Below are 25,520 nucleotides of genomic sequence, written 5' to 3' on the forward strand. Positions count from 1 at the left end.
AAAGGGCCATGGAGAGTGGCCTGAGCAAGGTTTTGGGCAATCAGTGACAAAGTTGCTCAAAACAAGAGGCCTGGGTGCCCACATAGGAAATTGAAGTGGCTTGAAGGGTGAGGACAGACTGTGTTCCAATTAGAAAAGGCCTTTTGAAGAGGAAGTTGTAAAGAATAGCAAGAGGGGTCATCAGAGGCTGCTTCCTTGGATCCTGTTGGAAAAACATCTTCCAAAGTGTTTGAGCCTGGAAATACAATTATCAGGGTGGAAATAGACCATTGTGTGTGGTTCAAGGATACTGAGTTTGAATAGCACCATAACTGAAATACAGAGTTCTGAGCATGTCCTTTAAGCCTGGATGGGCACGGGCTGGTGCTGTGATCATCAGAGGATTATACCTCGACATAAAGAATGCAGAAGCTTTGAAATGGAACGGGAAAGGAAAGCAGTGGGGGAAGGGAGGTTGCAGAGGTTGCTGGAGCTTTGTTGCTTTGGTGAAAATCAGGAGGCAGGCTAGCCTACATTCTGGATATAAATGTCTTCAGAATTAGGGCATCCATTGCCACCAGTGCTTGCTGATGGGGATGGAACTGGAGCCCCTTATTCCTCGCCTCCCTGGACCTCAGGCCTCTCTACCAGCCTCTCTTTACAAAGAGGGAGATTCCCCTGCCCCAGGGTATCGTTGAGAGCGCAGGGCCCTGTTACCCTACAAAACTTAGAAACTGACAACCTGGGAAAGCAGATCAGATTGGGAATGGGGTTAGGTCCTTTTACAATTGGAGTGATTGGTGATGGTGGGCTGGACATATGCCTCTATGCCTTTGACCTCAGGGCTTCCTGGGTTGGTGTCTTGACAGTCAGCGATAGGGGAGAAGGGTTTGATAGCAGTTGGAAGAAGTAGCCGATTCAGTAGGCTTCCTGAGTTCCTTTCTTAGCAGCATGACTTAGTGGTTCTGTGACCCGCGGCAAATTATTGAACCTCCCTGAAGCTTCCCATTTTCTTATCTTCAAAATGATCATTATAACGTCTGTCTTATGGGATGGTCACTGAAATAACGCATGAGAAGCTCTTAGCACAGGGCCTGGCACACAATAAGCACTCAGTAAGTCATAGTCATTATTCCTCTTAGGCTATTTAAGTCTTTCAGCCTGTTGTGATCAGCGCAGGAGGAGGGCTAGGATGTCCGGATGGAACCATGAAGGCCTCTGAGGACCTCAATCCTGGGTTTGGAACCCAAAAAAGGTGAACAAGCCTTTGGAGGAAGGCAGGTCAAAGGCGCATGCCCAGCGACAGCAGGTGCAGGGGGGCGCGCCGCTGCCGCCGCCGCGGCCTCCCCTTTAAGAGCCGCCGCCGCCCACGGCCCGCCGCTGCGGCAGGGACCTCCCCTTTAACGGCGGCGGCTCGGCGCTCCGCGGCCCCCGCGGCGGCTGCTGCTGCGGGTGCTGCTGCTACTGCGGCTCCTGCTGCCGCCGCCGCTCGGCTTCCAGCAGCTACATCCTCGGCCCGGGCCGGCTTCCCGCCCCGCGCCCCGCGCCCCGCCCGGCCCCGCCATGGTGTCCTGGATCATCTCTCGCCTGGTGGTGTGAGTGCGGCGGCGGGGCGCGGCCGGTTGGGAGGGGGATGGGGGTTAGGGGTGGCGGGTGAGGGGTATGGAAGCCTGGGATGGACCACTCCGTGGCTTCGTAGAGCAGAATCACCTAAAGGCACATCATCCCTATTTGGGGTCCCCAGAGACGTGGAGATGAGGGATCCGGAGGAGGGGCGAATGTTCGAGGAGCAAGGCAGGCCTGGCTTCCCACCCCTTTTATTTTTAATTTCCCTGTTTCTGCGCCCTCCCTCATCCCCGGAGGGGGGGCTAGGCAGCATGGCTTGATTTATGAGGGGAGGCGGCTTGTCCCCTCCCCCACGTAGCAGATCTGGCCGGAGGAGCCCCTCAAACCTGGGCTCTCATCTCCCATCGGGAGAGCCAGGGGAACAAGGCAGGGCGTCCTCATTCCATAGCTTAGGGCCGTGGCAGCCTTGGCCTCCCCGAAGGGCCCCATTTCTCCTCCCTCTTCCACTGTCTGTCAGGAGACTGAGGGTGAGGGCACATGCTCTGAAGGCCCCCCAGGGAGGACGGGAAGCAGAGATGCTTGGATGACAAAGTGTGGGAGGTAACTGGGAGAGGATATGTGTGTTCAGCCTGGGATTGTGAGAGCCGTGGAGGGAAGGGTGTTAGGTGGCCTTCATCCCAGGCTGCCGGCTCTGTCCCTCCCAGCTCCCCCGGGCTTCAGGAGGGTACCCTCTCCCACAACTGTGGACTTTGTCCTTGAGGGTTCCACCCCCGACTCCATCTCTTGAAGTATCCTGCCTCAGTGAGGCAAGTCCATGGGGAACAGGCGGTATCCACACATTGTCAAGAGGCTGGGCCTGGCAGGGACTCTGCATGGCTTCAGTTAACCTGCCCCAGCTCAGGACCCTGCCCCTCAGCCTCCACCTTTGGGGCACTGACACCCCAGGATCCCCTCCCTGCTATCATGTTCTTGTGTTCTGGCTTCCTCTAGACCCACCAGAGTCTCCCCTTCCCACCTGAGGGAACCCAGGGGCTTCAAACCTCCATGTGGCCTTCAGAGTGGCTGCTCCTCTTGTGTGAATGAGCTCCCCGAGTGACATCAGTCCTCTCCTTGCCTCACCTGTGTCCTCTATGTGGTCTCTGATGGGAACAGCACAGACTCCACTCTAGCCGGGACCTCTAGCCCAGCGCACTTTCCGGAGCCTAGTCCCAAAAGTGTTTACATCGGGAAATAAACCACTTTGTCCCCGAGGGCCTCCTGCCCCTGTGCCCTCTGCTCCTCAGGTCCCCAGGGCTACAGTGGTACTTCTGACTGCCGGGTACCCTGTTGGGTAGTGTTACTGGCCCTACGACGGGGAGGTAGAGGGTAAGGGCTAATGGGTAAGAAAGTGCGTGAAGTCTGGAGAAGGACGACACCTCTGAGGCAGTGACCTGACCCCCACCCCATGATATGGTTATGTACAAATGAGGTTCAGGGCTGGATAAGCCACATCAGACCCTCTGGCCTCTAGGTCTTTCTGTCGGGCTGGAGAAGAACTGAACAATAAAGGGTTCCGGGGCATCACCCTAGCTGGCCAGGGCCTCCATGCTTGTGTATCACCTCAGGCTTGCCTGCTTTGACTTTACTCCCTGACCTGAGATCATCAGTCAGCTGATGTGGTATCCTGGAGTTCTGTCCATTCTCCCCTTACCTACGCAGGGACTGATGCAGAGATGGGAGGGAGAGGCCATTGCTTTTGGCCGAGGGGCCCAGTAACCATGCCTGCCTCCCTAGGCTCATCTTTGGCACCCTGTACCCAGCCTACTCTTCCTACAAGGCCGTGAAGACAAAAAACGTGAAGGAATATGTGAGTGTGTGACCCTTCATCTCCCACCCAACTTACGTGGCAGAGATCAGGGAGGACAGTGGGTCACATGACAGACGGGGATGACTTTATACTAATGCTGTCAGCACTAATGAGACCTGGTTCAGGGGAGGCTCCTATGTATTCCCTTTCCCCAGCCCTGGTGTGATACACAGACAAAGTTGGGGCCCTCTGTGCCCCCTCCACAGAGCCTCCAGCATGGTTGGCAAGTAGAGGTGGGGTCCAGGGTGTTTCCCCAAGGCCCCAGCTAACACCGCCCTCTGTACCTTTAGGTGAAGTGGATGATGTACTGGATCGTCTTTGCCTTCTTCACCACTGCTGAGACACTCACAGATATCGTGCTCTCCTGGTGAGGTCCAGTAACCCCTGCCTCCCTGCACCTCAGGTGCCAGGGCTTCTGACTTCTACATAGCCAGTCCACCCAGGGTGGCATCTCCCCAACAGTCCCATGGGGTCCTGGGTGTCCCCTCCTCTCAGCCCCCATCCAGTCCTTGCTTGATTGAGCAGAATAAGAACAGACGTAACTCTCACCTTTCTTTTGGCAGCCAAAGCAGCACAATAAAATTCAGGGAACCTGCTTCTGCCAGACTTACAGTGACTTTGGGCAGTTCACAGTTTTCTAGGCCTCAGTTTCCCTATTTGTAAAACAGGCATATGAGTCAATCTCGTGAACATTGGATTGTATTTCAAAGGCTTTTTCTAGGCACTACTAGACTATATATATACACTCTTGAGGACACAGAATGGTCTAACCATCTGTATATTCACAGCAGGCACTCAAAAATGTTTACTAAATGAGCAAATGCCTCTTGGAAGAGAGGACAAACATAGCACAGTACACTGGAAGTCAAAAGAGTTTTACTGAGAGGTAGAGGACAAAAGATCCTGGCGTTTGTAGATTTCAAGGACCTTTGAGAAAAAACAGTTTGAGCAGAGAAAGTTGAATGGGGTCAAATTAGGAAAGAGTAATGGGTTAAAAATTGAGAACAGGTGAGTGCAGGTGCCTCTTGATGCAAGCAAAGGAGGGAGCTTTGATGAGAGCTTTGTGAGGATAGAGGAGACCTAAAGGAGTGTGTGACCTGAGAAGGAGCCATGAGAATAGAGAACAGTCCTTAAAAAGCAGGGGCCATGTCACAGCAGCGAGAATAGAGAACAGTCCTTAAAAAGCAGGGGCCATGTCACAGCAGCAAGGGATAGATCCAGAGCACAGCTGGAGAAGCCCGACTTCTTCATGGGAGGAAGAGCAGGCAGGAAGGGAGTGAGGACCCAAGAATGCACCTGGAAGGTTAGGGAGCTCGCCTTGGTGTTGACCCCAGGATAGAGGAGTGAGTGCTCTTCTGTCCGAGAGAAGAGGGTGATAGAGCCACTGCTGCTGGGAATTCCTGCTGGGGTCACTTTTCACCTTGTTACTGGGAGTCTCAGCTGAGCCTCCCCTTGACCAGTCTCCTAAGCCACATGGGGACCTTAGTGCACTAAGGGGTGGGGGGGCCAGCCAGGGTCCTGCAGCAGGTCCATACGCCTCCTGACTTCCTGCCCCAGGCTCTGCCCTTACCTGTCTCCCACCCACAGGTTCCCCTTCTACTTTGAGCTCAAGATCGCCTTTGTGATATGGCTGCTGTCCCCTTATACCAAAGGCTCCAGCGTGCTCTACCGCAAGTTCGTGCACCCAACCCTGTCCAACAAAGAGAAGGTCTGTTGGAACAAGGGACGCTCGCTTCCCACCTATCCTGGGTCAAGGCAGCCCAGTGCCTGCAGCCACGTGCATTCATGGCTCTCCCTGTGGGTGATCTGGGAGGGCCCTGGCCCCCTGGGGCAGGCAGTGCCAGGTGTGAACAAGGGCAAAGCAGGGTAGGACCCAGACCTCATCTCTTCCTCCAACCCCTCAGGAGATCGACGAGTACATCACACAAGCCCGAGACAAGAGCTATGAGACCATGATGAGGGTGGGCAAGAGGGGTCTGAATCTGGCCGCCAATGCCGCAGTCACGGCTGCTGCCAAGGTGAGTTGGGGGCAGACCCAGCTCCCAGGCCCCAGCTTGCTCATCTCGTCCCCCAGCCAGTCCCCTTTGCATCCACCGCATCCTTGAGTCAGTGAAGGTTTGGGGGCTTGTGCAGCTTGGGGTTCCCATCCTGCCTTTAACATCCCCCCCACTAAAGGACTTCCACTCAGCAGACCACAGTTTCCTCACCCATCCAAAGGGAACGCGTGGCCCCCGCCTGTTAGAGCTGCCGTGGGATGGGGTGAGGACACCATGGGGAGAGCACCGAGTCCAGTGGCTGCCCAGTGCCCCATGGTGACCTCTCTCTCCACCCCGCCCCTTCTCCTCCGGTCCTCCCGGTGCGTGGTGGTGACCCCAGGGCCAGGGGGTGCTATCAGAGAAGCTCCGAAGCTTCAGCATGCAGGACTTGACTCTGATCCGGGACGAGGACGCACTGCCCCTGCAGGGGCCCGACGGCCGCCTCAGAGCCAGCCCCGGCAGCCTCCTGGACACCATTGAAGACCTGGGTACAGGCCGGGCCCAGGGCGGGCAGGGGGCAAGGGTGAGGAGGCTGGGTGCGAGAGAGACCAGAGCCCTGCTCTTCTTTCCTCCCCAAACCAGGAGATGACCCCACCCTCAGCGTAAGGTCAGGCACCAACCAGGCAGATCCCCGGACAGAGATCTCTGAGGATGACACGGGAGACAAGGCCCCTAAGAGGATCAAACCCATCAAAAAAGTGCCCAAAGCCGAGGTGAGACCCGGGCCAGAGCTTGGGGAAGTGGGAAGGGCTTGTGGCTCCAGGCAGAGCCCTCCGTCTCCCTCTCTTCCTTCCACAGCCACCGGCTTCCAAGACGCTGAAGACCCGGCCCAAGAAGAAGACCTCCGCAGGGGGTGACTCAGCTTGAGGCCCCAGCCCCCTCCCCGCAGGCTGCAGAATCCCGGCTCCACACTGTGCCAGCAGCCCTCAGCCTCAGGCCCCGGGGCCTCTCAGATGGCTGTTTCCGGTGCCTCCCAGTGGCCATTCCCCTGGAAGGGCTTGGGAAAGAGAAGAGAGGCCCTGCTGTGGGGGGCCGAGGGTAGAGGCTGGACCCAGGAGCTGAGGATGGAGCCACTCGAGGAGGTGCGGGCCCCTCAGAGCCCAAATGCTACTCTCCCCGCTCCAGCCCTGACCCCGCCCACCCAGTGCCTTGCTGAAGACCATGGCCATCCCCTTGTCCTAACATGTGGCCCCACTGCTCTCCCTGAGTCAGGGTCGGCAACCAGTCACAGCCCAGATTGACTGGAGCCTGAAGGCCCAGCAGAGGAGGGAGTGGGGAGGCCTCGGAGAACCTGGGTTCTGGGCCTGCAGGTGTGAATGGAGGACAGGGGCTCAGTGTGTGTTTAAGTGACCAGGAGCCAGGCCAGAGCTGCAGCTGGGGGTGTTGGGTAGGGCTGTGAGCTACCTGTGCCCACTGAAAGGTGGGGCTCCAGGGGTGTGCGTGTGTGAAAGAGACAATGTGTGTGTGTGTGTGTGAGAGTATGTATCTTTCTGGGTCTAGAGCTGGGGGCTTTTGAATAAAGGACTTTCCCTCCAGCAGTAACCTCCCCCCACCCAACCCAGCTGCCCTTTCCCCCCTCGGCCCTCCCGCCTACTCTCTGAGCCTCAGAGGACCCCAGCCCATGAGAGAGTAGGGCTCCAAGGGGCCTCTCGCCCGCTGCTGTGCCCTTGATCCGCTCCTCTCTTGCCTCCTCCCGTTCCTGCCCCAGGACGGGGCTCCACCGCTCTGGGCCCTCAGTGAGGCCCCTGCTGAGCCGATTCCTTTCCTCCTCTCCTGGGGGCCCATCTTCCTTCCCCCTAAGGCCCTCTTCCTGTGCCAAGCAGGCTAGGCCCCCTGTAAGCAGACCCCTGTCAGAGCCCAGCCTTTGCCCCACACTTTGCCCCAGCGTCTGCCGTGGCTTCCTTCCGTCAGGGCTCGGAGGAGCGTGTGAAGAAGAAAAAGGTATTAGGAGCCAGGGGGCTCCAGATCCATGGGAAGAGGGTGCCCAATGGACCTTTGGCACTGGATGAGCCAATAAACCAAATTCTGGCACCTCATTTGTTTTGGCCTCTGTGCTTTGTTCTTGGTCTACCAGTCCACAGGTGAGAAGGACTTCAAGTGAGAAGCCAGGGCTCAGCTGTGGGATGGAGAGGTGAAGAAGTCAAACTGTGAACTCAAGAGATCTGATCTCCAAGAGATAGGCTTGAGGTGGTTCCATCTGGGAAGATGGTTTGGAGGTTCAATATAGAGCCAGGGGGGCTGGAAAGAGCCAGGACTTATGAAGGGCAAGGGACCACCCTCAGAGGTTGTCCTGTCCCTCAGAATCCTACCCGGAGACCCCTCTCCATTCTGACACCTCACAGAAAGTGCCAGGGTGTAAGTTCTAGGGGCAAAGATCATGATGAAGCTCCAGGAAAAAGAGAATGGGATATTGGGGGCTCCTGGCAGAGCCTGGGGACTGGATCGCCATGGCCTAGAAAGGCTAAAAAACAGTGGAGAGGGACGGTGAGCCAGACACCGAAGGGAGGATCTAGGTGGGATGAAGGGAGACATGGAGATGAGGAACCAGCCTCATGGTTCACATCTGACCCTGGGGACAAACAAGGCAGACAGGGACTCAAGGGCCAGAGCCAGTGAGGCAAGCCCATGTGGCCTGTGGAGGGATGGTTGGAGCCCTGAGCTGCTGGGCTGGGGTGGAGGAGAGAAGGAGGGAAGCTGCAGGGCCTGGGGTCAAGTTCTGGGGAGGTGGCGCCTAGGTCGCCAGGGTCACCACTGATGGGAACAGAAACCAGGAGGAGGGAAAAGACGGCAGAGGAGCAGAGGCAGCATCAGAAGAGACAAGGGAAAAGAGCAGAGCGGGAGGGGGTGAAGAGAGTGAGGGAAGGAGAAGGAAGGGTGAAGGAAGCTAGAGAAACAGCAGCTCAGCCTTACAGAAGGAAAATGGAGGAAGCAGAGCTGGGGACGGGGTGGGGAGTGTGAGTGGAGACCTAGCTCCAGGCCCTGGACCCCAGGATTGGCAAAATGTCCCTACATTTTGGGAGAGGCTTTCCTCTCCCTTCCCTGGCATCACGGGGGCATGTCCTTCTGCCAAACTTGAGCCAGCTGGCCAAGAACCTCCCGAACTGAGGTGCCCGTGGAGATTGGGGGCGGAGGGAGGGAGGCGTGTGAGATGCCCTTTTCATCTTTCCTGAAATTCTCCAGTCAATAGCGCTCTGAACAGCATTCCTTTCACCATTGCCCTCTGGGCAATTTGGCCCCTTTCTCTATCAGAAAGGAGAGGAAGGGTCAGAGTAGAAATCAGGTGAGAGACTCCCTTGTTCTAGAAAGATCTCCAGAGAGTAAGTTGCTTGAGTCTCCTGATAGCAGCTACCATATGGCCAGGAAAGCAGTTTAGGCCTGTCTAACCTAAATCCCATTTGCTGCATTTCACATACATACACTCACACAACTCACACTCAGATTACACACTTCCATCCACAGGGACCAGTGGCCAAGGGGGTCACTGTCAGAGTCCACATCTCCAGGCTCTCCCTGCACATCTGGGTTTCCCCGTGTCAACAGAAGATGCTTAGATTTCCAAGTTCACTGGTCCGTTGCCATGGAAACATTGTCTCCTAGACCTCCACACAGGGTCTGACCCCTGTGGTGCTGGGGAGGAGAGGAGAGATGGAGGGTGACAAACAGAATGAGGGGAGGAGGCTGGTGAAGCACATCTGGGTCTACATGACCCCTTGCTGTCTTATTCACCTGGGGTCACCTGCCCTCTCCCCTCCGCCTTAGTAGATCTCTCTAGGCCAGGGGAGTGGGAAAGAGAAGTCATGACAGAGATGTCTGGCAGGAGCTATGTGGAGGGTGCTTGATCACTGCCTGGAAACCCACTGGGCACTGAGAGAGATAAGCTTTGAAGTGGGGGCTGAGGTCTAGCCCCGTGTCCCACACCCAGACCATGTTGGGGACACTGGGCAGCCCTCCAGGCCTGAGGTCCCTGGCTAAAATGGTCCTCAGGCCTGAAGTGGTTTCATTCTGCTTCCCCTCCCTTCCTTGTGTGTGCCCCACACTAGGAGAACCTGCTTAAAATGTGATTTCCAGGCTGTGACGTCAAAGGAAAGCCTGCAGCTCCAGCCTATGCCAGCTCTTCCTTGATCAGCAGAGCTGAGCCCAGCCCTTGCTCAGCCTGGAGGAAAGGAGGTTAAGTAGAGGAGGGAGGGTCTCTGGGGGCCTCTGGTCCTCATATATGTGGCATTCAGAATAATAGGGAGAGACTATTTTGAGGCCAAAGTGCTGGCTTCCCCATTGCCTTAAATGCCAGCGAGTACGTGATTATCTCCGTCACAGATTCCCCCTAACCCCAGGTTTACCCTCTCTAGCTGGGTCAGGCGTGCATAAAGGAGGAGGGCACCTTAAGTCTTAGAGCCATTTGCGTTCTGCCCGAGAGCTTGTGGCACATCTAGGCTGGAGGCAGTGATGGGTGGGAAGGATGCCTGCAAGGAGGAAAAAAGCCCACTAGGTGGCGCAGCTCACCCCCATTGTGGGATTCCCCGGCCCTTGCTGGGGGATAGTCTTTCCTTCAGCAGTCAGTTGGCTTTTAAGGTCCGCTCCCAGGGTGCTTTATGCCGCAGTCCCTGGAATCGGAGGTTCATGAAGAAAGCATCCTTGTGGGTGAATAGGCAGATATGAATTCTCAATCACTTCCCAACCTCAGTTTGTGTGCAGAGGAGATGGTCAGACCCAGCAAGCAGGTACTCCCTTTGGGGAAGGATCAGGCATCTCCTGGGAGCAAGGAAATTGCCAAGCTGACCCTAGGAGGGTCATACAGCCCAAAGGACCCAACTTGGGCTTCTAAAATATTATCAAGAGAGGGCCAATTCGGGCGAGCGAGAGGGACACTCACCTAGATGCAGGGTTCCCTGGAGATGACTCCCTTATGGCCACAGTGGCAGTCCCAGGGCTGCCCCTAGGTTTCCCTGTCCCCTACCCCTTCCCTGATTTTCATCATGGGTACTGTAGGGCTGAAAAAGGAGACAAAGACCCTAATCTTCAGACCCTTGAACCCCAAGGTATTTTTTCCAGCAGCCTGGGCTGACTCCTCAATGACCTACCTTTGCCTGACCTCTTTCCCAAACTGACCCCACCAGCCCCACACACCTAATGAATTACCCTCTTCTTTTGTCCCAGCCAGATGAGTGATCAATAAATAATGCTGCCTGAAATATTAATGGCAAGTTTTACACCAGCATCCCTTAGCCGTGCCTGTCATTGGGGAACTTGAGAGTTGACAGAGAAATGCATGGCCCCCAAAGAGCTCCTTTCTTCCTCTTTTCTTTGCCAAGATTTTGACCTGTCCCCGTCTCCACCAGATCATGATTCATTGCCATTAGGTGAGAAGAGGACGGGTCCCCCAGAGACTGACACAGGCAGCCTCTAGGGGGAAGATGGGGTGAGCTAAACCAAGCAGCGACCCTTCTCGATTCCTTTGTCTCCTCTGATGCAAGTGAGATCCCATTTCCTCTGTTCCATGTCCATCTTGGACCTGCCGGGTCCAGCTTTCTGAGTGGCAACTCAGAAGGAGACCTGGGGCTTCCCTCCTCCCCCTGCTTCAACTATTTTGGAGCCTGAGCAATAGGGACTCATGTGCTCCCAGACTTCTGGCCCTGGCATTCTCTTCTGGCTTTCTTCTCCCTGGAAGAAGAGGAGGAAATGGAAGCTCTTAGCCCTCTTGAGCCCACTGGTGGGCTTCCCAGGGGGCCAGCGCCCTCCTTCGGGGAAACCAGGCCCACCCAAATCTTTGAACATGCAGTGCCCTCTGCTCACATGCTCTTTGTCTCCTGCTTCACTTGGTAATCTCTTGCATGCGCTTCAAGTCTCGGTTTAGATGTGACACTGCACCTGGTCCAGGCCCCTGTGGCCTTCTCTTCCCTGACAGCACACATCGCCCTGTTTCATCATTGGCCATGTTTCCCCACTAGACTGAAAGCCCGGGCATAGGCAATGGGCCTACCTGGTTCACCACTGTTTGCCCAGCATCTAGTACAGGGCCTGGCACACTCTAATAATTCAGCCCATTTTTCTGCAATGTACGAATGACATCTTTGCAGCATTCTTCCTCTCCCAAAAAAACACCAGCCTTCTACCTGCATCTCCCTGCGGAGCTGTTTGCCTGCAGCTGAGGAGGGGTGTCTATACTAAACAGCAGCTGCCCAGACCACCTACCCACGCCCTGACCCCCCCAGCATGTGCTTATGATCGCTTGCTTTGCCTTTCTCTCTCTCACACACAGATGGGAGTCAGCTTTCCAGCCACATTCACTTCTCACTTTAATTCAAAAGCTAAATTGGGAAGAAGAGCAGCTTCACACTCCCGATTTAGCCTGGGAGAGAAAAAGGGAGACAGTCTAGATGTTGCCAAGGAAAGGAGAACGTTGGGTCTGGGGTGGGTAGTGGTGGCAAACATACCCAGAACCCAAGAGAAGACAATGAAACCCCCACCCAGCTACTAAAAATAAGTCATCCAGAGGCATGACTCCAGAGTGACCCCTGTGAAGCCTCCTGTGATGGTGCTGCCTTTCTGGACACTACCCCAGCCTAGGGATGGGATTAGAGGAAGTGGAAGAGACTCAGGTTATTGGAACTATCCATAGGGGGAGATGCTGCTGCTTAGGTCGCTGGTAGTAGGAAACCAGAAAGTCCTTCTTAAATCTAACTTTAATCTATTTGGTAACTGCTGAGAGGCATGATGAATAAAAACAGAATTCATAAACAGATAGTTGTTCATTAATATTCATAGCAGCATTATTCACAATAGTCGAAAAAGTAGAAAAACTCAAATGTCCATCAAGAGATGGGAGGATAAACAAAATGTGGTGTATACATACTTACTAAGCCTTAGAAAAAGAAATGAAATTCTAATACATGTTACAACATGGATGAACCCTGAAAACATTATGCTAAACCAGGCACAACAGGACAAATATTACAGACAAATATCTTCACTTACAGGAGGTACCTAGACTAGGCAAATTTATATAGAGAGAAACCCTAATAGAGGTTACCAGGGGCCAAAGAGGAGGTAACAGGATAGAGAATTGATGTTTCCCTATCCCCAGTGTTTCATGGGTACAGAGTTCCTGTTTGGGATGATAAAAAAAAGTTCTGCCTATGGATACTGGTGACGGTTGCACAGCACTGCACATATAACTGAATGCCACTGAATAGGACACTTAAAATGGTTAAAATGGGATTTTTTATGTTATGTATATTTTTTGCAGGTAAAAACTAACATATTTTTAATGTTACAGTAACTGTAACATTTTTACTGTACATATTTTTGAAAAAAAAATGAGTCCAATGTCAGCCTAAAGACATCATCATCCTGCCACGATAGCTCTCGCTGTAGCTTGACCAGAGGGAAAACAAATCCTTTCAGTTCCGAAGAGTCCCTCCCTTGGCTGATAGAACAGAAGTGTGGCCTCTGCCCAGAGTGAACTGAAGACACCTCTGTGGATGTTCCTGGGCCCCGGGGCTAACTGTCCTCCCTCTCATTACTACTCGTCAGTGTGATAATCCAGATAGAAGTGCTTCTCCCTGCTTCTGGGTGCCAGCTTCCTCTTTGGTCACTCAGTTTGACTTTGCTGTAAAATAGGTTTCCTGGGACTTCCCTGGTGGTCCAGTAGCTAAGACTCCATGTTCTCAATGCAAGGGGCCCAGGTTGGATTCCCAGTCAGGGAACTAGATCCCACTGAGAGTTTGCATGCCACAACCAAGAGCCAGCACAGCTAAATAAATAAATAAGTAAAAAGTGGGGGTTCCATAAGGATAGACCAGTTAAGGGGATGATTAGAGGAAGAAAAAGAGAAGACTCTTTCATCCAACCTCTCTGACTTTCCCGTTGCCACAGTACCACCGGGAACAGATGCACCTTGGGCTGAGAGGCCTGTCTGAAAATCTGGGGGTCAGTTTTTCTTGCTGTCTGACTGGGAGGTCCCTGAAGAGTCTCTGATAGCTGACCCTGAGGCATGTAGACCTTACCCTCTCTCCTGATGACTACACAGTTTGCTGGCTGGTCTCACTACCAGTCCTCCCCCACCCAGCCTCCTGGAATTATTTTAAAATGGTGTGTTGGCTCTTTGACTGCCTAGGAACCACTTCAGTGGGTGGGAGCTGGATTAGGGGCTCCCCAGTCACTGTGCTTCCTTCCCCCAGGATAGCACACAGCACACTGTAGAAATTGCTTGTTTACTTGTCGGTCTCCCCCACGGAGCATAAAAGGGAGAACCTGCCTTACTGCTCCTCATATTTTTAATGCCCAGAGTGGAACAGATGTGTGATAAATAATTGCTGAATGAATGAATTGAAATGATGTGTTCATGTCTGCTTCTCCTATTCGATTTGACTCAAGAGTGCCGGTAGGATAAAAGCTTTGTCTGATTCATGCTGGGGCCCCAGAAAACAGTTCTTAGGATGAACTGAGGTTCAGCCAGACAGACCTGAAGCCAGACTGTCTGGATTGGAATCCTGGCTCTGCCATTGCTGGGCTCTCTGACCTTGAGCAAATTGCCTGCCCTCTCTGAACCTGTTTCCTCATCAATGAAACAGGAGTGAGAATGGAACCTACTTCATAAGGCATTGTGAGGACAAATACCTGTCAAGTGTTTAGTATGAATCCTGTCACACTGTAAATGTGTCTGGGGGGTGGGGTGGGGATAGGAAATGCATCTAGAGATTGAGGAAAATCAGAGGAAACAAACATCACCACTGATTTCTGATTTCGGCCTCCCGGTGTTTAGGGGGAGGGGACTGTGAGGCCAGTGCCAGAATGGGGTAAACCCAGGGGCTACCTTCCCTCCCTCTGCCCTCCCCCCAGGTCTGCAGAGTCCAAGCTCACCCACCATGAAGCTGAGCAGCCCTGGAGCTGGGCGGTGGTGAGGGGCCAGAAATAACCACCGTTGCTATTCCTGCCTTTCTGGGCTGGATGGGAACGCTGCCTTTCTAATCTAAAGGCTGCTCTAGACTTCCTGCACATCAGTGGGTTCTTATGTAACACTCCCCTCCCTCTGCCTGCCCAACGAGCTTCCAGAGATTTCTGCAGCCAGCTTTGCTGCACACTCAGCTGGGGGTGGGTGGAGCAAGGAAGGATGGATTGTCCTCTGAGCCCAGGATCCCGCTGACCCCAGGCCTGGGAGAGGGACCACTCAGCACAGGGCAAAGGGACTGATGTCCAGGGACAGCAGCCTCTTCCTGCTTCTGCCGGGCAGAGAGGACCCAGTGAGCATGCTGAAATGTTCACCTACCTTGACCCACTCCCTCTTCCCTTCATGGTCCCTCTGTGCCACTCCCGTGACTTCCCTTCAGGCCTTACCTAACTCTGCCCAGCACATGAACCCTCATGCAGACTCAAAGGACAGCAACCCAGACCCTGATTCTCACAGGCAGACCCCCCACCTGGGCCAGATCCTACATGGACTCCTCGCTGCAGCCCTGGATCCCATCTGGAGGGTGCAGCCAGGCACCTCTTCAGGGCCCGGGGGACCCTCCACTTCCTGAGGCCTCAGCATCACTCTGTGTGGGCCTGTCTCGGAATTTGTCCTTTTCCACCTGTCCTAGGGCTCAGGATCTCCTCTGGCACCCAGTTTTCCCATCTGAAATTGGAGGAAATAGGATGGTTTCCCACGGGAGCACTCTGGGGTGATTTGCTCTCATTTCCCCTCTTCCACCATGCCTCCACTTCTCCCCCACCCTCTCAGCACATCTTCTGTCCCACTCCATACCTGGCCTCTTCAGGTTCTTCTCTCAGCGCCCAAAGACCCTCCCTGGGGTGGGAGCAGAGCTGCCCCCAGACCCATTGAAGGCCAGGCCCTCCATGTTTCCGGCAGAGCTGATCAGCCGTCGGAAAGTGTGACAGGCACCCCAGGCAGAACCAAAGCGAGAGTCACTTCCTGAGCCCTGGGCTGGTCACAGTGGTGGCAAACCACTATCCGAGCAGCACATGTGGGTGCTGACGTAGCCTGGGGTGAGGAGGAGGAAGTGGCAATGGAAAAAGGGGCTTGTTTTCCTCCAAGAGTTGCAGCCTGCTCAGGCCTGGGTCAGACATGATGGTTCCCATTGACTCTCTCCTAGCGTCAGCTGCCATGGACCAGCTCAGTTCTGCTTACCTCTGCCTCTTCCTCTTCTCTGGTTTGCAAGGAAAGTCTCAGCACAGACATCAGCTCAGACCTGCAGACCCTCTGAGGGCCTCTCACCTTTTCTAGACCTTTTAGCATCAGTCACTCAGTGGGCAAGGTCTGAGAGTCCCAGACTCAGGGATGCTGCCTAATCTTAATTCTCTTGTAGCATGGAGTCCAGCTTCCCTTCTACCCAACTGTAAGCTTCTCAGGAGCAGGAGCCTATGCCTCAGGCCTTTGTCCACAGAAAGTCCTCAAAAAAGTTTATCGTTGTTGTGGATAATGGGTGTTTTAATCAGAACCTGCCGGGCTGTAATAGAAACTGAAATAAGCTTTATTTAAAAAAGAAATTTATTAACCTGTGTAGCTCAAAGGCCCCAACTCTAGAGATTTACTTTCTGGGTGTGGATCTGTTTTTTAATTTCTTCTGCATGGGCTTCATTCTCAGGTAAGCTCTCCAGGTCAGATGGCAAGATGGCTTTCAGGCTTACATTCCGTTGGTTTAGTACCACCTGAGAAAGAGAATTCCTATTGTTCAGAGTTCCAGAAAAAATCCTAGAAGAGGCTCTCATTAGCCTGGTTTGGGTCATGTGCCCATCCTGATGCAGTGGCTATGCCTAGGGAGATAGAATGCTCCTGGACTGCTGAAAGAAAGCATCCTAGATGGATGGCCAGGTAGGGGTGACATGTCCTCACCTAGATCTAGGATGGGGTTTTCTTCCCTCCACCATATGGATTGGGGGTGGTTCTCCAAAGGAAATAGCTGACTGGGAGCACTTAGAAAAAGAATGGTTGGACACACAAAGCAAAAGATGCAGACTATTAGGATTTTGAGTGCCCAGCTTCAGTGAGGACCTGAAGATCCCGTGGGTCAGATTCCACATTAGAATCATAGGGAAACCAGTTTGCCCTGGCTGGGGGAGGAATACGTACTCTCAGAGCCTGGGTAGCTCCCCAGAAACAGAAAAAGGATCCTAGGAAGTGTCTGCTCAGTTCTGGCCCTCACGAGCTCAGGAAGACTGTGATTCAGTTAGCCTAGGGTAAAACCTTTTTTTCAGAGCTCCATTTGTGCACAGTCAAGGTTGAAAAAAAATCTGCTCTATGAAATAATGTTCTACTGCAGCAAGAAGGATTAAGATGAGCTCTTCAGGACAACGGCCCTTGTGTTAGGATTAGAATATTTCTTCTCTGTACAACTTTTCAGAAAAGGGTCACTGGGGTTTACTTGGGGGCTGAGGATGGGTGGATGAACTGTGGGCAACCCAGTGGATCAAAAGCCCCAGAAAACAGCAATAGCCACTGTGTACTGAATGTCAGCTACAAGGCAGGCACTGTCCTTTGGAACTTCACACATGGAAGTCCATGTAAATTTTCAGTCCTCACAGCAATCCTCCCATCATTAACATTAGCTCTGTTTTACAGTTGAAGAGAGATAAGAAAAGCATGGCCAAGGTACCCCACCAGGGAGGAGCAAAATGGGCATTCAGACACAACACATCTGACCCTGACTGGCCTGGCCATTCGGCCCTGGAGGAGGCTTTTGCTTCTAATGGACAACTCAGTACCAGTGGGAGTTGGCCCCCACCAGGTCCTAGCGTTTGGGATGGGGAGCTCAGATTTAGAGAACAGAGATAAGGGAGCCCTGGTTCATTGCTGGATTCCTTAAGCCGATTTGTGTGTGTGTAGAATACAGAGGGATGAAGCCGAAGATAGTTACATCCTCCTCCCCCATTTTACATCCTCAACCCCGACTTCCTGAAGCTGTTTGGGTTCAGGGAGACCTTAACCCGCCCCCCTCCTTCCCTCCCAGTGCCGTCAAAACCCTTCTTCCACACACACACACTTACTGCTTTCTTTTTAAATTCAGAAAAACACCACCTCCTCTGGATTCAGAGCTAGAGCAGAAGCCTTCCCCAACAGGAATCCCCTTTCTGTTTGGGGTGCGCACTTGGAAGGGGGGGAGCGGGGACACAATGCGGAGGGCTTCCCCGTTTGCGTCTAGCTCCCAGGAGACCGGCTGGAACCTTGCCAGCCTAACCACCCCCTCCTCCCACCCTCGCCCTTGGCCTGGCTGGAGGAGGGGAGTGTTACCCTGCCGGGGAGTTGCGAGCCTCGGCTGTGGCGGCTCCCCAGGGACTGCAGGGGGAGCCCAGGCTGCGGCGCCTGCTCAGTTAGCGCTCACTGCGTCTAAGGCTCCCCCTGCCTGGCGCAGCGCCCAGCACAGGAGCTGGGAGGGGGAGCAAGAAGGCGGCGAAAAGCCTACTCGGCCAGGGGCCGGGGGAACCAAGCTGGAGAGGGGACCTCCAGAGGGCAGCACCAACTCGCTAAGCAGATCTCTCTTCTCGCCGGCCGGGGGTCCCCAGACAGCCCTTAGGGAAGCCTCCTGTTCAGATTCCCACACTTCTCGCCCCCACCAATCACCTGTTCTGGATAACGGTGGGTCAGTCTCCCACCATCCCAAGGACCACTAGCTCCTGGTGGGAAAAGGACTCAGGTTTCTCCAGAGACAATCAGCTTCCCTTGTCCAGCCACCCAAGCGTGGGCTCTTCCCCAGAGAGAACCAGAGAATCGCCTTTCGGTTCTGGTGGCGCAGAGGGATCCCGAGGCCCCAACAACCCCACTCCATTAGCAGATGGCGGAGAAGCAGGTGGGCCACCGCACTGCACAGGAACCATCTGGCTATTATTTCCTAAGCCTCAGTTTCCACCGCGACACCGGGAAAGGCACCATGCCATTGGTCGAGGCCAGGGGTCAGGGCCCCGCCTCTCCTGGGCGGCCTCTGCCCTGGCCAGCCCAGCCACTCCTCCCCGTCGCTCCCGCCCGGCTCCCACGGTCCCAGAGGTGGGCGGGCGAGCCCTGGATGACGGCGGCAGAACCCCAGTCCTCCTCGCCCTCGCCTCCGCCCAGGGCCCGGGCTTTCCCAGCCCAGTCCCCGCCGGGGAACCGCGGTGCGCCTAGCACTACGCGCCCGGAGCCCTCCCCGCCTGGGCGTCCCCGGCTCTAGCGCGCGCGTTGGGCTCCCGGCTTGGAACCAGGGAGGAGGGAGGGAGCCAGGGAGCGGTAAGCAGAGACCCGGAAACGCCATATAAGGAGCAGGAAGGATCCCCCGCCGGAACAATCCTTATTTGGGCAGCGCCTTATTTGGGGCGCCCCGATATGGCCCGGCTGCTTCCGGCTCCGGGAGGAGGGAAGAAGGTGGAGGGAAGAGGCGGGGGCAACGCCGGGAACTACTGAGCATCTTCGGTCTGGGAGTCCTCAGCTGCGGCTTGAGCACTAAATTTCCTCGAAGCCTGAGCACTCAGGGTGCGGGAGCCGGCGTGGGGCCTAGGGTGCGGGACGGTAGTGCCTACAGTTCTTGAAGAGGGGGCTTCACGTCACTCCGGGTCCTCCCGGCCGGTCTTGCCATATTAGGGCTTCCTGCCTCCCATATATGGCCATGTACGTCACGACGGAGGCGGGTCCGTGCCGTTCCAGACCCTTCAAATAGAGGCGGATCCGGGGAGTCGCGAGAGATCCCAGCGCGCAGAACTTGGGGAGCCGCCGCCGCCAGCTGCCGCCGCCGCCAGCTTCCGCCGCCGCAGGACCGGCCCCTACCCCAGCCTCGGTAGCAGCGCCGCGTCTACACCGGCCGGCGGCGAGGGCGAGCCTGCGGACCCCGCCTGCGCTTTCCACAGTGTGCCCCGCGTCCCGCATGTGACCTGGCCAAGCCCCCGAGACGTGTCCCCCGCAGCTTCGGTCCCCGGCTGCGCCCACCCGCCCCAACACCAGCTCTCCAGCCCGCCGGTCCGGGATGGCGGCAGCCAAGGCCGAGATGCAGCTGATGTCCCCGCTGCAGATCTCCGACCCCTTTGGCTCCTTTCCTCATTCGCCCACCATGGACAACTACCCTAAGCTGGAGGAGATGATGCTGCTGAGCAATGGGGCTCCCCAGTTCCTCGGTGCCGCCGGGGCCCCGGAGGGCAGCAGCGGTAGCAGCAGCAGCAGCAGCGGGGGCGGTGGAGGTGGAGGGGGCGGCAGCAGCAGCAGCAGCAACAGCAACAGCAGCAGCGCCTTCAATCCTCAGGGGGAGGCAAGCGAGCAGCCCTACGAGCACCTGACCGCAGGTAAGCTGTGGCCTACGCCGAGACCTAGCCCGTTCGCCGACATCCTGGCGTCCAGTCCTTCCCCACGGCCTTTGCAGCGCCCCCTTCGCCGCAGGGATGCAAATGGGGTTTCCCTTCCTTTCCCCTCGTCCCCAGGGTCCCGTGTTAGAGGACTGCCTGGAGACATTCTCCCCACCCCCACCCTGTCCTTAACGGTGCGCAGAGGAGCCAGCTTTTGTTTTGGATGGAGAGCTGTGGGGCTGCGTGGGTGGATGGAGGAGGGAGAGCTTGTTTTGACGAGCAGGGCTGCGCCCCCTCCCCCTCCAGAAAGGCTTGCCTAGCCTGCCGCTATCCCCGAGGAAAGGCCGGGATCCTTGGCCCGGGATGTCCCGGCAGCCCGGGGTAGGGGGCGCGCACTAGCCGCGGCCGTTGCGGGGTACTGGCGGGAATCCCTCGCCCGCGCAGCCGCCGCTGCGGAGCGCTGGGAGCTGCAGTGGAGGGGGATTCTCCGTATTTGCGTCAGCGGTTGTTGAAATGGGTTCTGCGTCTGGAGCGGGTCCAGGAACATTTCAATCTGCTGCTATCAATTATTAACTAGCTCAAGAGTCAATGGTAGCTGGCCCGACCTTTTGTCTGGCAGCATGGGTCTTCCGCGTCCTCCGGTGATTGCTCTCCAGTAACCAGGCCTCCTCCCTCTCTCCTGCCAGAGTCCTTTCCTGACATCTCTCTGAATAACGAGAAGGTTCTAGTGGAGACGAGTTACCCCAGCCAAACCACCCGGCTGCCCCCCATCACCTACACAGGCCGCTTCTCTCTGGAGCCTGCACCCAACAGTGGCAACACCCTGTGGCCTGAGCCCCTCTTCAGCCTGGTCAGCGGCCTCGTGAGCATGACCAACCCACCGGCCACCTCATCTTCAGCATCATCTCCAGCAGCCTCCTCCTCGGCCTCCCAGAGCCCACCGCTGAGCTGCGCAGTGCAGTCCAACGACAGCAGCCCCATCTACTCCGCGGCACCCACCTTCCCCACACCTAACACTGACATGTTCCCTGAGCCACAAGGCCAGGCCTTTCCGGGCTCAGCAGGCCCCGCCCTTCAGTACCCACCTCCTGCCTACCCTGGTGCCAAGGGGAGCTTCCAGGTCCCCATGATCCCCGACTATCTGTTTCCACAACAGCAGGGGGACCTGGGCCTGGGCACCCCAGACCAGAAGCCCTTCCAGGGCCTGGAGAGCCGTACCCAGCAGCCTTCGCTCACTCCACTCTCTACCATCAAGGCCTTTGCCACACAGTCGGGCTCCCAGGACCTGAAGGCCCTCAACAGCACCTACCAGTCTCAACTCATCAAACCCAGCCGCATGCGCAAGTACCCCAACCGGCCCAGCAAGACGCCCCCCCATGAACGCCCCTACGCCTGCCCTGTAGAATCCTGTGACCGACGCTTCTCCCGCTCAGATGAGCTCACCCGCCACATTCGCATCCACACCGGCCAGAAACCCTTCCAGTGCCGCATCTGCATGCGCAACTTCAGCCGCAGCGACCACCTCACCACCCACATCCGCACCCACACAGGGGAGAAGCCCTTCGCCTGTGACATCTGTGGGAGAAAGTTTGCCAGGAGCGATGAACGCAAGAGGCATACCAAGATCCACTTGCGGCAGAAGGACAAAAAAGCAGACAAAAACGCAGTCTCTGCTGCCCCCTCCTCTCTCCCTTCCTACCCGTCCCCGGTGGCTACCTCCTACCCATCCCCAGTTACTACCTCTTACCCATCCCCAGCCACCACCTCATATCCGTCGCCGGTGCCCACCTCCTACTCCTCTCCCGGCTCCTCGACCTACCCATCCCCTGTCCACAGTGGTTTCCCGTCCCCCTCGGTGGCCACCACATACTCCTCCGTCCCTCCTGCTTTCCCGACCCAGGTCAGCAGCTTCCCCTCCTCAGCTGTCACCAACTCCTTCAGCGCCTCCACTGGGCTTTCGGACATGACAACCACCTTTTCTCCCAGGACAATTGAAATTTGCTAAAGGGGAAGGAAAAGGCAGAAAATGAAACACAAGAGACTTAAAGGACAGGAGGAGGAGATGGCCATAGGAGGGGGTTCCTCTTAGGTCAGATGGAGGTTCTCAGAGTCAAGTCCTCCCTCTCTACTTGACCCCAGGGTCACTGTGGAAGGTCTGTTGGCCAACAATTCTTTCTGTCCACTTCCCTTTCCTTCCCAGTCCCTATTCCCTTTGACTTCAGCTGCCTGAAACAGCCATGTCCAAGTTCTTCACATCTATCCAAAGAACTTGATTTGCATGGATTCTGGATATATCATTTCAGTATCATCTCCATCGTATGCCTGACCCCTTGCTCCCTTCAATGCTAGAAAATCAAGTTGGCAAAAATGGGGTTTGGGCCCCTCAGAGCCCAGCCCTGTACTCTTGTACAGTGTCTGTGCCATGGATTTTGTTTTTCTTGGGGTACTCTTGATGTGAAGATAATTTGCATACTCTATTGTATTATTTGGAATTAGATCCTTGCTTTTGGGAAAAAAACAAAAAAAGAAAAGCCAAAACCAATGGTGATCCTTTGTTTTGTGATGATGCTGTGACGATTAAGTTTGAAGCTTTTTTTTGAAACAGCAGTTCTCGGTATTAAACGGAGCATGTGTCAGAGTGTTGTTCTGTTAACCGTTTTGTAAATACTGCCCGACTGTACTCACATGTGGCAAAATACGGTTTGGTTTTTCTCCTTTTTTTGAAAGTAGTTTTTTTTTTTTTTGTCCTTTTGGTTTAAAAGTTTCACGTCTTGGTGCCTTTTGCGTGATGCGCCTTGCTGACACGGCTTGACATGTGCAATTGAGGGATGTGCTCACCTCTAGCCTTAAGGGGGGCAGGGAGTGGTGATTCGGGGGAGGCTTTGGGAGCAAAATAAGGAAGGGGGCTGAGCTTGAGCTCCAGTTCTCCAGAATGTAAGAAAACAAAATCTAAAAATCTGAACTCTCAAAAGTCTATTTTTTTAAACTGAAAATGTAAATTTATAAATATAATTCAGGAGTTGGAATGTTGTAGTTACCTACTGAGTAGGCGGCAATTTTTGTATGTTATGAACATGCAGTTCATTATTTTGTGGTTTTATTTTACTTTGTACATGTGTTTGCTTAAACAAAGTGACTGTTTGGCTTATAAACACATTGAATGCGCTTTATTGCCCATGGGATATGTGGTGTATATCCTTCAGAAAAATTAAAAGGAAAATAAAATAGCTGTGGTTGGGTGTGTTTCCTGGGCTGGGGGGAGGGCTTTGTAGTAGCCATCTCTATCGAGGGGTTCGAGGGACTTCTACGAGGACAAGGATATTCTAACCAGAAACGTGCCCAGTGTGTGTCACTGGAGTGAATTCTTAGAAAATTGAATGTGGATCTCCTCTTTTTGATACTGGGCTTATTCCTCAATCTGGTGGGCTGTAAGCTTATCTTGGTTAATTAAAGCTACAAAAGGCCAGATGTGTAGGTGGAGTAATTGTGGCTAGAGACAGTACCATTCTGGCCATAAATGTTCAACCAGCCCTGCCCGCTGCCCCCGCCGCACCATCTCTATCTGGGCTTGGGAAACTGTATTCTACGGAATCCCTGCCATATGCACTTGGGGGAATTAAGGGGTAGGCAGAGGGCATTGGGAAACAGTAACAAAGGTGGGATTGCCTCGGTCTCCCCCTCCTCTCTTCTAGGTCCCCAGAAACCTGAGGGTACTGAAGAAGACTGGAAGAGGCATGGGCTGGTTCTCAAGCCAAGAATCCTTCCAGGAAGAAACCTCATTTCTTGCCAGCTGGAGCTGTGATCCTTGGCAGCTTTGTGACACAGGGCAGAGTGGGCAGGAGGCTGGCCTGCTGTCTAAGGTTCCATCTAGACTAAGTCTCTCCCCAATGTGCAGGAGGCCTTAGGTGCTAGGTTCTTCTGGTCCCTGTCCCTTGAGGGTCCACACTCGTATGCAGAGCGACACTCATGGGATCATGAGCATTTGTCTATCGTGTGAGAGGCCTTGAACTGGCCACAACAATGCAGATTGTCGGCTGGGGAGACAGCGATGTAAGCCGAAAATTGTAACATGGTTTTAGGTTATATAATATGGGCAAGCATGAGGCTCTCAGACCCACCCAGGGGCTTAGGAAAGGTGAAAAAGTTGAGTTTGGCAGGGCAAGTAGAAGTCAGCCTGATTGGCTTGTTTTTTGTGTGAGCCAGCGGGGATGGATGGATAGATTCCTGAAGGGAAACATGGCCTCCAACCTGGATAGGAGTCTTCTGTGACTTGGTCAGACACCCCTTCCTTTGGTCAGATGGGTACAGTAGATTTGGAATCTAATAGTTCTGGAACTCCCAAGCCTTGGCTCCTCTCCCAACTTCTGACCCCCAAATCAAGGACAATGAAGTATCTCCTCTACCCAGTATTGATATCAGGCCGTGAATGAAATGGAGGTCTAATCTGCCTCCACACCTTCTCCTCCCTCTAAGGGTCTCACTGGTTACCAACCCGCACCTCTCCTGGAGCCAGGGGAATTCCGGCAGTCCCCTGGCATCAGCCCAATGCTTCCTCTTCCATTCCAGCCCTCAAGCACCAGCAATGTTGATCTCTGCCCTTTCACAGGACACCAGCCTCCCCAGCCTGGAACAGGGGGGAACCAAACCACCTTCTCTAGCAAAGTGCACATTCCTGTGAGCCTCCTGGAAAAACTGCCACGTCCTGATGGGACAATACTGTGCTGGCACACCTCTTGCCAGCCCCACCTACCCTCCCCATATTGGTCCAGGAACACAAGTCTATGCCTGTTACACATTCTTAAGAATTTCTCATCACAGAATCCTGAGAAACAAAACACGACAAGAATAAAACACGAAAGAAGAAGCAAAGATACTCACTCTGTTCCTTTAAAACAAAGGGACTCCTACATTGTTACAGAGCATTAGAGTCAGATTCCCAGGCCCCATTCCCAGAGTGTCTGATTCCTGAGGTCTGGAATTGGGTTCCTGGGGCTGGCCTTGATAACAAGCATGCCAGGTGATTCTGATGCAGACTGAGAAATTCTGCCAAGCCTGCCAGCTAATTATTACTAGTCCTGTCACCAGAGTTTCTTTAGGTTCTGACAACTGAGATTCAAGTTTCTTTGCATGGTTGAAATAGGCCAAGACACACTAATTGCCCCATTTTATAGTCCTGTAGTATAAAGTAAAAGGAAAGTGTTCGTTTTAACTCTGGCTCGTATGAGGGAAATCCAAAACCAAGGGCACAAGGTAGTGCTGATAAAAACTCTCATCGTCCTAAAGGCTGAGGTTTGGGAAGAGATGTTGAGCGATTGATTGTTACCTGGGGACATTGTCTAGGCCTTTGGGGTTGTGGAGAGTGACAGAGAGGAATGGGATGGAAGAGGAGAGCAGTCAGGGGAACTTGGCCAGCAAAGGACAGGTTTCAATTCTGAAATGAAAGAAAGAACCAAATCCTTAGGACCCTTGACCCTTACCTCTTGGTATCTGAGAGTTCATCTTTTCTCTTAATTTCAGGAATGTTTAGTATCATCCTTTTTGAAGAATCCTAAGTACTGAGAAAGGCGGAGCTTAGCATTGCCGTCAGGCTGGGTTTGAAGTGTGTTTCCTTTCGACCTGCCCCCACTTACAGCCCGTCCCCAACTTCAGGAAGAAATGGGAGTCAGGAAAGGGTGCAATAGAGTCAGAGGTCTTCTCTCCAATGTCGCCCTCTCTCCTCTGCGGTTTTCCCTGGTGCAGCAGCACTTAATTCCGTTTCAGAGGGGAAAATTGGGCAGCGTAAGATCCTAGTGGTCCTAAGGGGAAATGAGACAAAATCTAAAATAATCAGGTATTGAGCAAATAAGATTTCAACA

The 25,520-nt window shown here is 54.3% G+C and overlaps 2 protein-coding genes and 2 long non-coding RNA genes across 9 annotated transcripts; 2 read left to right on the top strand and 2 right to left on the bottom strand.

Annotated features, from left to right (window-relative positions):
- Positions 1 to 1,207: 1,207 nt before the first annotated feature.
- On the top strand, positions 1,208 to 7,463 carry REEP2 (receptor accessory protein 2). 5 transcript variants are annotated; one of them, XM_020908377.2, is made up of 8 exons: positions 1,453 to 1,574; positions 3,319 to 3,391; positions 3,682 to 3,758; positions 4,979 to 5,099; positions 5,296 to 5,409; positions 5,768 to 5,915; positions 6,010 to 6,140; positions 6,226 to 7,463. In XM_020908377.2, exons 1-8 carry the CDS (start codon positions 1,543 to 1,545, stop codon positions 6,292 to 6,294), a joined length of 765 nt encoding a protein of 254 aa, XP_020764036.1. In that variant the 5' UTR covers positions 1,453 to 1,542; the 3' UTR covers positions 6,295 to 7,463. The 5 variants fall into 5 exon arrangements, with proteins under 5 accessions (XP_070321539.1, XP_070321538.1, XP_020764036.1 ...); XM_020908378.2 differs by having other exon boundaries at positions 5,774 to 5,915; XM_070465440.1 differs by lacking the exon at positions 1,453 to 1,574 and adding an exon at positions 1,670 to 1,773.
- LOC139034394 (uncharacterized) lies at positions 6,952 to 15,334 on the bottom strand. 2 transcript variants are annotated; one of them, XR_011486858.1, is made up of 2 exons: positions 15,170 to 15,334; positions 6,952 to 11,085 (listed from the first exon to the last, which is right to left on the bottom strand). It is a non-coding gene; the product is annotated as an uncharacterized lncRNA (long non-coding RNA). The 2 variants fall into 2 exon arrangements; XR_011486859.1 differs by lacking the exon at positions 6,952 to 11,085 and adding an exon at positions 12,155 to 15,040.
- Positions 15,335 to 15,892: 558 nt separating this feature from the next.
- Positions 15,893 to 18,292, bottom strand: LOC139032404 (uncharacterized). Its single transcript, XR_011484939.1, has 2 exons — positions 17,984 to 18,292; positions 15,893 to 16,074 (listed from the first exon to the last, which is right to left on the bottom strand). It is a non-coding gene; the product is annotated as an uncharacterized lncRNA (long non-coding RNA).
- A 763-nt stretch (positions 18,293 to 19,055) lies between these two features.
- On the top strand, positions 19,056 to 22,890 carry EGR1 (early growth response 1). Its single transcript, XM_020908379.2, has 2 exons — positions 19,056 to 19,665; positions 20,352 to 22,890. Exons 1-2 carry the CDS (start codon positions 19,353 to 19,355, stop codon positions 21,668 to 21,670), a joined length of 1,632 nt encoding a protein of 543 aa, XP_020764038.1. The 5' UTR covers positions 19,056 to 19,352; the 3' UTR covers positions 21,671 to 22,890.
- Positions 22,891 to 25,520: the final 2,630 nt, after the last annotated feature.

Source organism: Odocoileus virginianus, chromosome 3, assembly GCF_023699985.2.
Source record: "Odocoileus virginianus isolate 20LAN1187 ecotype Illinois chromosome 3, Ovbor_1.2, whole genome shotgun sequence".
NCBI classification, from domain to species: Eukaryota; Metazoa; Chordata; class Mammalia; order Artiodactyla; family Cervidae; genus Odocoileus; species Odocoileus virginianus.